General features: G+C 36.1%; 1 protein-coding gene across 11 annotated transcripts in view; it reads right to left on the bottom strand.

The window, feature by feature from the left end:
- CEP128 (centrosomal protein 128) overlaps nt 1-14,933 on the bottom strand; it is a 489,572-nt gene that overhangs the window by 26,174 nt on the left and 448,465 nt on the right. For 2 of the 11 annotated variants that reach the window (XM_072762159.1, XM_072762160.1), the window contains exon 22: nt 4,490-4,582. The exons of the other annotated variants lie outside the window; for them this stretch is intronic. In XM_072762159.1, the coding sequence (XP_072618260.1) occupies nt 4,490-4,582 (93 nt within the window). The remainder of the gene's footprint in view (nt 1-4,489; nt 4,583-14,933) is intronic. 11 annotated transcript variants of the gene reach the window in all.

The raw sequence follows: 14,933 nt of genomic DNA on the forward strand, positions 1-14,933 counted from the left end.
ACTTTCTTAAGTACAGTTATTTTTCTACTCTCCTCCCCCTTCCCCTAGATCTTCATCAATATCTTTAAAGTTTTTCATCATCCATTTTAGTTTGGCTTACTTTATACTTCTTTTATGTGTTGTTTTTAAGTATCTTCCTCAATATCAGAAATAATTTTGGTACACAAGCCTTTCCCTTCATCCTTACAGCCTTGTCAACCAGGTAACATCAAATATATATCTACATATCACAGAAAACTCTGCAAGACAGAGATGGCATACTTCCTGTTCTTTAGGAACTTTTACTGGGAGGAGAAATTTACATATGCAAAAGATGTAAGAATTATACAAAGAAAAAATTAATTGCACTTATTTTAAAGAAATTACATATACAGATGCTGAGATTTCTAAGGCATCTGCAACAATAAGATGAAATAATAAAGAAAATGAGTCCAGGACTGCAGGCATCTTATGTCTCATAATTTCATGATTAAGTGATATTTGAGGGAGTATATTTATTTTCTGTTGCTGTCTCTTTCTCTATGCATGTGAATGTGCTTAAACCCACCACTTTAGCATATAGACTTAAGAGTATGCACATTCACACTTTTTTTTTTTTTTTTTTTTATAACATGAGATTGTCTGAGGTTCTATGATTAGAGTCTGGTCACATTACATGTCACTTCAAGTTCACTTTTCCCCCAAAAATGAAAGTGCTAGAAAAATGGAACCATTAGCAGATGAATAATCTAAATAAGGAACTTGTTATTTTTAAATGCCATAAGGACCAATATAACATGTTAGTTCCTAGGGCAAAATACCTCATGCAGAGTCAGGGAAACTTTTTTTATTTTTTTAAGTCAGTTAATTGTTTCTACCTTACATAGTTTAATGCTTTACAGGGCACAGACAAGTCCCCACTGTTAGAATTAAGGGAATAATTTCTCCAGTTTATTTAGTAATGGCACCAGCAAATGACAGGTGCTTAACCTGTCTTTAATTTCCTTAGGTCAATTTTGTAGAACTAAATGAGACATTCACAAAAGAGTTTAAACACGATTTCTCTTTTGAAAATATTACAAGATACTAAATTTTATATGAAAATTGAAAATAAAGAAAAATTCACAATTAAGAATCCCTTTAATAAAGAACCAATACATTGTGAATACCTAGTTTATCTCAGAGGCTTAAGGACTGAACCTCCACTGAACTAAGAGCAGTGACAAAGCAAATGATCAATTACTTCTAATTCTGTTTAGCAGCACAATGAAGGACTGAACCACAAAAATTGTAACTCAATTTTGAATATACTTCTTAATCCTTATACCATCATATGACATAGATAGATCTGTTATTCCCATTATACAGATGAAGTAAATGAGAATCAAAGTGTAAATAAATCTCGTCAGTCATGTGGTAGCAAAACTGGGATATGAATCCAAGCAGTTAAGATGCAGAAATGTCAGTGTTCTTTTTTTTATTATTATTAAAGATTTCACTTATTTGAGAGAGAGAGAGAGAGAGAGAAAGGATGAGCAGGGGGGGTTGAGGGAGAAGCAGATCCCCACTGAGCAGGGAGCTTGATGTGGGGCTCAATCCGAGGACCCCGAGATCATGACTTGAGCTGAAGGCAGATGCTTAACCAACTGAGGCACCCAGAGCCCCAACAGTTTTTTATTATATAAATACTTTAATGGTAAATCACCAGAATTGTTTTATGTAAATTCCTAATCCCTCTCTAGCTATCAACTTTTGGCATCTAGAACTTTGGGGATATGTCCCCAATGGGCTTATTTATGGAAGAGAAGTTTCAAGATGAATGCAAGAAGAATTTCACTTTGCCAGTGCTGAAGGGTCTGTGCATCCAAGCACACACAAGCACAAAAGGGCTCAGGATTTTCCTTCTTTTGATTTGAGGAAGTTAAGTATGAGATTCAGTCTTATGAAACTAACACACCCTTTTCTTTTTTGTAACATTCTGTGATAGTATAGCTATCTGGCCACAAGAGGTGCTTTGATAAATGTTGGCTGAGGAAAGACAAAGGCAGAGTTACCACTCTCTGATTGACCCACCGAATCTTGGCTCAAAAAAAAAGAGAAGTGAAAGTTTGAGGTTTCATTTATTTTCTCTAGATGAAGGCAAGATCGAGCAGTAGAAACAACAGTGAAATTCAGAAATCCTGTCCATTAGGCTCTATGTATGGCTTTTGCACCTACAGGCAGGTTTGGCTGTCAATCTGTTGAAGAAAGCAAAGAATTAAGCTGGCAATTTTACTATTCCAAAATCTTCAACACACACCAAACTACCATGTAGTTGAGCAGTTTGTACCGGTCAACAGTATATTTTCCCTTGGTTGTTACTCTGTTTCAGACTACAGGGAAACTGAATAATGAATGTAGTATGACAACATAAGTAGCAGCAATTAGGAACTAGAAAGGGACTTCACTGCAGTTGTTAGTTTCCAGTCTCCTGTAGAGAAAGCTTAAAGGAACAGATTTAACCGTGGGTTAAAATTTGGTAGATATACTTCTCTTTGTAAAAATGCACGTGTTTATTTTATTCTGAGCATATAACAACTACCATTTTCTTAGAGTGCTATTGAAATCATATGTTTTCAGGTTTAGATGATAAATAAAGGAGATGCTATATTTTTATTTTAAAAATAAGTGTGTGCATTTTTGGCACTATACAGATGTTAAATAAACAAGGTTATGAAGCAGTTTATTTGGGTTCAAAAATGCAATTCTATTTCATTTGGAAAGAGATCCACTGCAAAACTTTCTTGACAAATGGCTGAAAGGTGGTAAGAGGACCTGAGTAAACAAATTTCAAGGGGAGGAAGGGTGAAATCATAAAAAGGATAGACTGTCTGCCTTTTTACGTGTGGGGACTCTATCCAGCACAGCTGTATCGGCTTCATAGGGCCCTCTTTTCATCCAAACTGTATCAGGCACTTATTGAAACCAAAACGGAACAGTAGCAGAGAATAGGCCAGCAAGTAATATTGTTCATGTACATCCTTCAAAGGGTCTCAGTGCTCAGAGGTGTGGGGATTTCTCAGAATATCAGAGGAGTCCTCCATTTCTAAATTGTGTACTTTAAGAGAGTTCTACAAATCAGATACCCACTTAGGTAAATGTATTTATGTGTCTCTTGAAGTATGAAGGTAAATAAGGCTTGTTACATAAAACTACCAGTTCACATGGCCAGATGACATCAGTGACTATATCTGAGCTAAAATCCAGAAGAACTGTCAACAACAAATTCTGTCTTCATATAACACCATTCTACTCAAATTAGATTTCCTTTAAAAAAGCATGCATCTATAAAATTTGAGAACAGGTGGCGCATCTTCATTGAAAAACTTGAATAAAGAAAGCTTTCTAGACCTTTACCAATTCTCATTCACAATAATTTTTAAGTGAAGAACTTTATGAAACATACAGAATTTGCCATTCCAGATTACCACTTTTTTTAGACATAACCAAATCATAAGTCATAGTCAATTCATGATCTTATTTTTAGATTACTTGGAGGAGTGTTTCAATAATACCAAGAATGAGTTGAAGGGGAAAGGAAGATAGAAGGAATAAGCAAAGATAACTCTTCCTCTTGAGATTCCCTTTACATTTTTTTCTTGCTGCTCCCTGATGTGAGGGGGGGGCGGAAAAACATGAAAAAAAGTGAGGCCTAGTTTACTGTTCTCTGTATGCCCTTACAACTAACTGGTCAACAGGCAGGTGGGTCTTGACATCCACATCTAATTTCTGTGAAATCACTTTATTTCTTAAAATTGAAAATAAAATTTAGTACCAAGGCAAAGAATTTTAAGAACGTTTGCCTCCAAGATGTGACTGCATGTTAACAAGGGACAAACAAAATATGCAAAGACTTCCTGGAAGAGATGGAGTTTAGCAATTTCTGCTATTGTGGCAGGTAAAGAAACCATACTTTTGATTTACTGGTCCCAGACGTGTATTTTATCCTGGCAGATGAACAGTGGGGAGGTGTAAGGCATGCTGAACCAGAAATCAGCATACCTGACCTGTGGATATCCACAGTTTCAGCAACGTTACTTGTATTTTGTGGTTTGGGGAATATTATTTTCCCCTGCCCTTCCAAGCTTCAGTCTTTTATTTTGCAAAATGGGAATAAATACTGATGGTCTTTATTGTCTCATACCCACAGGGTAGCTGTTATTATCAAGTAAGAGAGTGAATGTGAAAGTGCACTGAAGGTGGTCAGATACTTTCCAAACAGCAGGTATTTAAAAAAGGCGGGTTCTGTGAGGTACTGTCAACTCTGGTAATTCTCAAATGCAGAAGATGAGGTCAGTGACAGTCTAAACTTATAACTGATAAAATTAGTTACAGAGTTTGATGCAGAAACAAGGCAAAATTAATTAAAACTATATCCAATATTTAGAAATACATTTACTGTTCTACACACATTATCTGACAAACAAAAGAAATTGGAGTTTAATGGCACATAAATTACTTTTATACATACTGTGCCCTCAGTGGAGAATGTTCCCTCCAGTTTCCTTATCTGGTTAAAATTTTTCCCCCCAACATTACGAGCACTTTCGAGCATACTGGAAATCTGAAAGAAATTTACAGAGATCACCTACATACTCACCATCTAGATTCTGCTATTAACATTTCATTACATTTGCTTTATGATGTTAATCCATCTATCCATCCCTATGTATATCCAACAACCCAACTCATTTTTTGGATGCCTTACAAAGTAAATTATATATATTAGTACACTTTCCCCTAAAGACTTCAGCAGGCATATTAGCTCCACTTGGATTTTTAATTTTAAAATGTAAAATTTATGCCCAATGAAATGTACAAATCTTAAGTAAACTGGTTAAATTTTGTTATCTTTTATCATTTCCTTAGGGAAGGCTCCCCTGCCTTTACGGATTCCATCAAACAAGCTCTCCACTGCACCCTGAGCCTTTACAACACTCACCAGAATATTGTGTGATTATTTATTGACATTGGGAAATAAGTATCACAAGGGTAGGGCACATTTATCTTCCCTCACCACCATACCCCCAGCACTCCACCCAGTGCTTCTATAGAAGTGGTATTTAATAACTACTTCTTGAATGAATGTATGAATAAACAAATGAATGAATGAGTCTTATTCAGTGATGAAAAGGTTTTCATCCATTTATTCAACCTGCAAACATTTAGTGAGTGCCTCCTCTATATTGGGCACTGTTCTTTCGGAGTAAGCTGAGGAAGCACACAACAAGATGAAGCCAAAGATGCCTTTGGGGCAAGATCTTAAGAGGGCCTTTTTTTTGCCACAGTAAAGTTTTTATATTTAATTTGGAGTGAGATCGAAGGTCTTCTGAAGACTTTGAGCAGAGAAGTGATATGCTCTTATTTACAGCTCAAAGTAAAACCCTTTGATGTTGTTTTCAGATTGCTAGTTCCTCACCCATGCAGGAGAACTCCTAGAGCATGGGGAGAACTGTGAGAAGGCGAATTGGGCATCTCATTCCCAGGCTAGGGTCCTGCTGAACAGCAGAAACTCTGAGACCCACTTTATGGGCACCATGTAGGTAGAACTCCATAAGAAATTTGCTGAGAGAATATACCATATGCCTAGAAAGTGACTGGTGCTATATCAAAAGCCCTTGATTTACCCCAAAACATACTTTCTGACTGTAAGCATCTGAAAATGTCCTAAAATGTTGGAAAAAAAGATTTCTCTAAAATCTTATATTATTTATTTATTTAAAAAATTTTTTTTATTATTATTTATTTATGATAGTCACAGAGAGAGAGAGAGAGAGGCAGAGACACAGGCAGAGGGAGAAGCAGGCTCCATGCACCGGGAGCCCGATGCGGGATTCGATCCCGGGTCTCCAGGATCGCGCCCTGGGCCAAAGGCAGGCGCCAAACCGCTGCGCCACCCAGGGATCCCCTCTTATATTATTTAGAAGCATCAGATAACATTTTTATCATTGTAGTCTTCTGTCTGAAGTGAGGCAGCACAATAGAGTTAAAAAAAACACTGATTAGAAACCAGGAGATACAAAGTTCTATCTCAGCTTTGTCGTAACCAGTTGCATGACCTGGGAAAATCATTTAACCCGTGGGGCTTTGGCTTCCTAATCAGGAAAATGGGAATGTAGGATCTAAAAATCTCTAAAGGGACTTTCTGGCTGTAGCTTTAGTCACTGTACCTTTAACTTCTTTTCCAGATTAGGGTGGGATCTGGTTTTTAGGCTTAAGATGTTGTAAAGAGTATATAAAATGGTTTTATAAAGATAAAATAAGGAGAAAATCATATATGGGATTTTCAGAGTTAATCCATACCCAGGAATACCTGTGGGATGGGAAAACCTTCACTCCTTTATAGCAGAAAGCAAGGCTAATGATTACATAAGAAAAACAGGAAGAAAGACATTTTTGTGTTTGCCCCATCAAAAAACCCAGATATTTATCATTTTTTTTTAGAACAGATACTTCCAAAAGCAAAGAATTGCTTTCAATTTTTTTTAACTTTATAACTGCCCTTAGAAATACATAGATACTTCCCTCATCTAAATAGTGCTAATTAGCTTCCAGTTCTATTACTCCATATTTTTGCTTCTCTCCAAAAAGCTTCTGTGCAATCATGACTTTGCACATGAAGCCCATCTGTCTGAATGTTCTCTACACACTGCTTAAATTAGCACACTGATTCTCCTTCTGCAAGACTTGGCATGGTCACTACCTTCTCTAACATGGTAGTTAAACGTATGGGCTCTTGAGCTGGTCTGCCTGACTTGAAATCCTAGTTTAGTCACCTGTAGCTATGTGTCTCTAGGAAAGTTCCCAGATTTCTCTGCACTGGGACTCAGTTTCCTCATTTATAAATAGGAATGATAGCACTACTCATAGTGGAGAATTATTGTCATATGTTACCAAATATATTAGCACATGTAAGGTACTTAGAGCATGGAGGGACACTAGTGAGCACTCAGGAAGCTCTAGCTATTGTTACAATGGTGATCCTAGCTATTATTCTGGAAAAGGGTCCCCTAAAGTCTGGATTAGGTGCCCATCCTCAGTGCTTCCTATGCACATACGTCTCCTGTCTTGTGTCTAATCATTTTCTACCTCTGTGCTTGTCTCTTTTAGTAGACAGCAAATGCCTTAAAGGCAAGACTGTGTTTTTTCCCTATATTTCTAGTGGCAAGTACTTAGCATCACACACAATAGACTTTAGTTTTATGAAGAACAACAACAAAAAAAAGCACTCTCCTCAGCACAAAAATTATGAAAGGCACAATTACAACTCAGAAATGTGGGGAAGAAAAATCCACTAGAGATTTTTTAAAGGTGGAATTTGAAAAGCAATTGTTTTTGAGGTGCAGAGAATGTTTCTAAACAGACCCCAAATTAAAGAAATAACAAAAAACAGAACTGGAAGAAAAATGAGGGACTCTAAGTTGAGTTAAAAGGTGTAGACAAGAGTTAGAGACAAGAAGATGAGAAATAAGATGCTCTTCAGGACCTAATAAGCTGAAGCAGGAAGCCTGTGATACAGAGAACACCCTGCTTCCTGGGGATGAACTGGCAGGGGCTTAGCCATGCTAGGCCATGACGGGGACACCTGACACAGGGCAGATACTGAGAAATGCTAATCATTTCCCTGAATACTGCAAAGCCCTCGTCCCAAGGCCTCAAGACACACTAACGCAGGCAATCACAGTTGCCTCTTTCGTATTTAACATGGAACAGAGGGTCCTGACGTGAACACTGATAAGGAATAATAATTGTTCTGGTTGAGGCAGGGTCCAGGCTAATTTACTTAAAAGCGCCTCGGTGAGGTGAGTATAATTAATCTTCTCTGTTCTCAAAATAAAGGGTTATTTTCTTTTTAAGAGATGTCCTGTGTTCTCAAAGAGAATGACAAAACAAATTAATCATTTTCCATTACTCCACACATAGCACTTGGATTTTGAAAGAGCATGTGAACAGTTAATCCCCTATATGGATGAGTTTCTGGTGACAGGCAGATCAGATCTAAATAGAAATCAGGCAAGGTATTTTATTTTTATCATTGTGGCTTTGAGACTTAATTCAAAAATAACTGAGATCAACCTTGCCTATACTTTTAAAGTTTGCTTTCATAATTAATCCTTTTTTGAACACTTAGAAACACTCTTTTGGATCTTGTACAAAGCATTACCCTGGCCGACTGTTGCCAAAGCAGACAGAAGCAGAGACTATCTAGAATATTTTAAAACCATTGAAAATTCAACTGAACTATCTCTTAAGGCACCCCAACTGCCAGGCCATACTTAGTTCAAAATACCAATAATCTGATGTTAGAGCAATACATTTTAGCAGACAGCTCACGTAAGCAACTAAAGTTAAAGGTGAACACTAAGTATGTTTATGATACTCTGTTAAAGCTATGTCCTGAATGGTGAACAGAAGGGCAAGAGGGCACAGATGGAGCATATGTGAGCAAAAGTATTTATTTTTTAACTAAAGCCAGCCAGTTTCTGCATTTTCTGTCATGGGCTGAGAGAGATGGGCTATGAAAGCCGGTGGGCATAAAACAGCTGACAATATGATTTGGTGAGCAAATTCATCTGACATTTGCCACAACCAATTGTTTTCCTGAAATTTAAATTGCTAGAAAGTTTTTTTTTTTCCTTTTCCCAAATGAAAGCCATGCATTCATTTAACTGGACAACAATGAAGCTTTGTGGCCTCGTGGTTAGTATGAAAAGGAGTTGGTCTTGCCAAAACAATTTGAAATTTTGAACTTACTCTCCCTCCCCCCACTTCGTTTTAATATGCTCAACTAAAAAGAACAAGTTCTGCAGCCTCTACTGGACACATTTAAAAAAACAAAAATCAAAAGTAGCCAAAACCACATGACTTTGGACATTTAAAGTATGTTACAAAAATTTTAGAGAACATGCGATACTCTGGAAATTAGGCAAGATCTCACAGCATTTACCATACAGAAACTAGATGAAACATCAGTCTTCCCTTTATGCAATAAGAATTACTAAGCACTTACTATGTGCAAATCAAATTATAACATTAGTACATCAGACTTCACTCTATTAAAGCTGCCCAGATTTATTTCAAGTATATTCTTTGGTTCCTGAGTAAAAATAAATTATTAGGGCAATAGAAATATATATACATATATGTATATATAATATACATATATAATATATATATTAACTTAATTTTTCACCATTAAACTGGGAAATTTTAAGTATGGTGACAAACCTTACTATTCTTTGGATCTATGGCGTTAATACAGGATAGCTACTCAATAAATACTTATTAAAATTGGTGCTATAGTTGCTTCTCAGCCATCCAGTTAACTGTATACATGCAATGGTATTTTTAAAATACGATAACGTGAAAGATAATTTATTTTCGGTTTAGGATCTAATATGCTTTCCAGTGAATATGGGTATGCCAGGAGTTCTGGGTTACACTCTGAAATAAGGAAGTTGCCACAATAAATCAAATTATGTGAGAAAAGTATTCAACTTTTTCTTTGAGGATTCCTCCTCCTACATTTTCTTGGGATATATTAGGACAGGATACCCTTGAGAAGTACCAGTCAGAAAGACCAAATTTGAAGTATCTTATATTGCTTTATACTGCCTTTATGTACCCCGCCCCCCATCATCAGATTTAGTTGGAGGCCAAAGGTGAGAGGTTTGTTCTATATTATTTCTAAAAGGTGCAGACATAGATACATACTACAAAGTCATGTGGAGCATTTAAATATAAATATGCTGTTTCTCTAGTTCTCTTAGAGAGAATCCAATGATTTAAAGGAAGTTTCTGGAGATGTAAACATCTGGGTCTATCAAATTTACTATAATGTCATTTGAAGTCAGTTGCAATTTGCATGGGAACCATAGGAAATTGATTTGTAACAAAAACAACCAACCAAACAAAAAGGAAGGAATGGCACTTTGCTCCCAGATCCTGAAGACAATAATATATTTCTGCTTAATCTTTAGTATATCAGAAAAATTAGTCATCACTATTTACTCTTGTCCAGTGGGTGAAGTTTAAAAAAAATTAGTTTTATGATAAATAATTTAGAGAACGACAGTAAAGAATAACTTTATTAGATACTTAGTAAGAATTTAAGCATCTTACATATTCCCTAGTTTTAAAGGTATGAATGCAACTGACTACTGATGAACTATCATTCACAATTCTGGAAAATACCCATCTTATAAATATTGATTTCAGATTTCAAATGTATTTCTAATGAGTCCTAGTTTATCATTACTTCTGGCTCATTATTGCATTTGCATCTTCAAAACCCAATACTTCTAAAAATATGATAGCTCTTAACTTTTTTAAATTGATAAAGCTATCTTTTCACTATATAACTGTAATTTTTTTCATTTTCTAGATTTATAAGCATTAATTAGAATGGTCATTTTCCTTTGTCATCTTCTCCTTCTAATCACATTTCTGTACAACCTGCATTTGCCCACTTATGAACCATATCAAATAAATTTTGGTGAATTAACATAATAGAAGTTGAAAGAGTACTGACTACATTTCTTTAGCAAAATGGGCTGGTCCAGGTTCTTGCTGCAAATTACTGCAAGGAGAACTCCTTCTTGTTGAATAACTAACTTGATGAGAGTATCCTATTTCCTTTTACTCCTTAGAGATTTATTGTTTATTCATATATTCTTCAGTTTGCAAAAATCATCTAGGATAGTATCATTTGAAGACTCATAATCTGACTCTGCTTATACAATCAATTTCACCATCATCATTAGTTTCTAGAGTGCTGCTGTCTATCTCTTTATATTTGCCTTCTGATATATCATAACTGTGAAATGTCTTCCTCTGTCAGTTTCCTTCTCTTTGTCATTATGGGAGAAAATGAGAAATTCAGAATTCTCAACCACTGTTCAATAAAAGTAATAATACTAATGAAAAACACTACAGGGCAGCCTGGGTGGCTCAGCGGTTTAGCGCTGCCTTCAGCCCAGGGCCTGATCCTGGAAGACCTGGGATGGAGTCCTGCGTTGGGCTCCCTGCATAGAGCCTGCTTCTCCCTCTGCCTGTGTCTCTGCCTCTCTCTCTCTCTCTCTGTCTCTATGAATGAATAAATAAATAAATCTTTAAAAAAAAAAGGAAAACACTACAAAGCTTCTTCTTGAAAGGTAATACAACAACTTGGGAGGTACTTCTCCATGGCACTGCTAACATGGCTTGTGATAGCTTTTATCTCAGAATAGCTTTTCAAGGATGTTTGTATAGCAAATAGAGATAGTATCTCCCCCTAGTACAAAGGTAAGAGTTCTTGTAGCTCTCTTTATAAGACTGGGGTTGCACAACCTCAGGGTTCCTCACTATAACACAAATTCACTTTGTGTGCAACAATAATCTACACCCATGTCCACTGCCCCTATGAGACTTGAGAAGCAAAGGGAAGATGCAAACATGTAGGTAGCTCATGGGGCCTGCTGTGCTGTGAGTAATAGTCTTTTGTCTTGTGTCTTCTTCCAGCATCCATCAAAGTGTGTCAGGATAACCTGGTAAAGTGCAGGTAAGGTAAAATCTCTTCATTTCTTGATAGACTTTGGAAAACACAGTAAGAAAACTGAAATATTATGTAATAGTAATGATTTAGTCCACTTATTGCAAATCCTTCTGTATGATTTCATTATTCTTCCCCTTTCATACTATTTTAGTTTTTTCTAGCATAGTTGGAAACAATTGATGAATAACAATAAAATAATTCCTAGGATGGTGAAACAGGAAAATGTTTTGAGAAAATAAGCTCACCAAGATCCATTATGTATCTTAGATTTATAACATGGTACAATAGACCCATGTGGTATTTGCAAGACAGAATCAATTTTTTCTCTTTGAAATATGAGGAAAATTTCTCTTTATTCTTTGGAAGATATTTGAAAAAGAATAAAAGTAAAAACAACAACAAAAATCAATACTTACCAAAAGGAATGGAAAAACCAAGACTGGGTCCAATTGGTACAGTAAAGATTAAATCACCCTTTTAAAGCTCTCCACCTTTTATCATCTCAGAATCCTCTTTATCTGTTTAGTGCCAAATTTCTCTTCCCCTGGAGCCTTCCTGGGGGGTTGGGGGGGGGTGTCTGATGATGACAGTTCACGACACATGTACAGCACTGCCTTGTGAGAAGACTTGCTTCCCACTCAGCCCACACTTTGAATGGGGAGGTGACTGAATGGTAAAGAGCATGATGCTACAAAGGGGATTAACTCAAAAGTAGTACACGGAGAAACAAGAAATGAGGAAGGCAGGTAATCGACATAACCTTAGTCACTTTGCCAAAAGTAACTTGATTAAATAGCCAATTTTCCCAACATATTGATGTATAAAACAACTTGTTTTGTAACTGTTCATATAGTTTCCAAAAGTGTTGTTTTAATGAACTGGCCAGTTTGTTAAAATTTGTTAAAATCAGAGAATTAGCCATTTGGCAAATTCGTGACTGGGTAAATTTGCCCTTGAAGTTAAGTCTAGCAAATTTAAATTTTAGTAAGATTCTTGAAAAATTAAGGAAAACAGTGTCTGAGAAAGAATCTTATAACTGTTTAACTGTTTTAGTAGACTAGAAAGAAGAAATATTGGAGACAGAATACATAAAACTTTCGGTCAAAAAGGCATGAAATTAAGTCAGTGGAAATGAATAGGACTAAATCCAATAGGCATGAAGACAAAGTAGCACCAGGCTCTAAGAGATGGACCATAAGGCATGTGGACAATGGCCAAAATCAGTGATTTCTCAATCACAACTGCACATTAGACTTATCTGGGGAAGCTTTAAAAAAGACTGAGTCCTATACCACAGGTCAACCAAATCTGGGGGTTGAACTAAAATTACTAGGATTATTAAGTAAGATCTGTAAATCTGTATGTCTCAGAGCTACCATCTGAAACAAGTGAATTAAATTTTGTAGGTAAACTTCATATAACATAGAGTGTCTAGACACATAACTTTTGTGGTGAAACTCACACCAAAATTCAAATGTCCTGATTAATGAGCCTGAACTTTCTAGTCTATACACTGCTTCTGTGACTGCTGAAGGTAACATACACATAAAGGAGGAATATTTTTAAAAATTAGAAAAGGACTTTCCCTTCCGTTATCTCATTTGTTCCTCTCCACAAAACTGTGAGATAAACAGGAAAAGTACTGAGCTCATTTTATCGATAACAGAAAAATTAGGCTCAGAGAAGTTAAATGAGTTGCCACCGTAAAAGAGCCAGGGCTCACAACCAGATCTTCTAACTCCCAGTCCATCAAATTCTAATCATTCTCTCAGAAATTCAGAGGTCACCTGCCTTTTGCCTTTCCCTCTCACTCAACTGTGACCAAATACACTCTTCTCCAAGACTAAACCCATGTTTTAGTTTAAACCATGAGGAGCCTTGAGGTATCATAGAGCAAAACAAGTTTTGAGTTAGAAATGATAGAGAAATACAAATGATGAAAATAGGAAGTTTTCTGAAAATGTAAAGGGAGTACTTCAGAGACTCAAGATGTTTTGTCAGTGAATCTATACTTAATGTGTTTTAGACAGTCTGGTTAATATCTGATGACAATGAAACAAGTCAAGGATGTGTTTCAGTGGCCTTTGCTGTGGATAGGTAAATAGTGAGATGACAGTGAAAACACTAAATAAGCTCCAGAAAACCATTTATGTAATACAGCTATGCAAAATAATTAGGAACAGAGCCTGAAGAGAATAATGAGGGAAGGGCTATTTTGATGGTTTGGCCTTTTACTGTTTGATGTTCAAATATAATGTAATTGGGGGCAATGATAGGTTGAAATCATTCACTAATGTTAAATAATTAATGTAAGACCACTTTGGATATTTATATTAATAGTGCTAATAGTGACAATTTATGCTCTCTCCAGCCTTTCATCTGAGATCAAAGTTTATTAAAAGCCCTAAACAAACTTTATAAACACTTGTGTAAGTAGAATTAGGTTGGTATGCAGATGCAGAAAGTAAAACAGATCAACTGAGGCATTTAATATCACTGAGCAAGCTCAAGACAGAACTAGTAATGCAACCTAGGGGCACGGCAACTCTTTTCTTCAAAATTCAAAAAGAAGAAAATTATTCCAAAGTTGCTTTATAAAACTTTACCAATATATTGAGGGCATATTTTGACAATCCTACATATGGCCCATTAATGTCAATGTCCTTTTTATAAGTCCACCCTTCTTGCCCTACTCAAGGTAAATACAGGATCTGGCTGTTGATTTCCTTCCTCTTCATTGTGCACATTCACCAGACACTTATAAAGTGTTCTTTACTCATGTCTTCATTACTCTTACCAATCACAAGAGTATGTGGAATGGAAAGAACACAGTGTCACTCATCAGGACACTTGAATTCTAGCCCTGGTTTTATCACACTTGGCAATTCATAAACTTCTTTGGTCTCCTGACTGCTTGTCTGTAGGGAAAAGGTTCTGAAAAGGATCTTTAAGACTCCTTCCAGTTGTAATGTTACCTAAAATGTGGGATTCAGGACAGTTGGGACCTAACTTGCTGCACACTGAGAGGTATAAACATGGTAGAGATTCAACAAGTATCTGTTATATAATATTATGTGAGTAAATCAGGTACATTATTTGATAGCAACTATTGGTAAGTTTTTTTTGATAATTTTGATAATTTTGATAAAAATAATTTTGAAGACCAGATTTTTAATTCCTCCTAGACTAGACCAGAGCCTACTAAGGACGGGACCTTTCGCATATCACCTAGCCCAGCCCAATCATTAAAAAAATAAGAAAACTGAAATTTATTTATTTATTTATTTTTAGGAAACTGAAATTTAGAGAGATGAAACAACTTGTTCAGAATCATGTGTCTGGCCATGGTAGATATATGACCAGAACCTAGCTTTTCTCTGAA

This window comes from Vulpes vulpes, chromosome 6 (assembly GCF_048418805.1).
Source record: "Vulpes vulpes isolate BD-2025 chromosome 6, VulVul3, whole genome shotgun sequence".
In the NCBI taxonomy this organism is placed as follows: Eukaryota; Metazoa; Chordata; class Mammalia; order Carnivora; family Canidae; genus Vulpes; species Vulpes vulpes.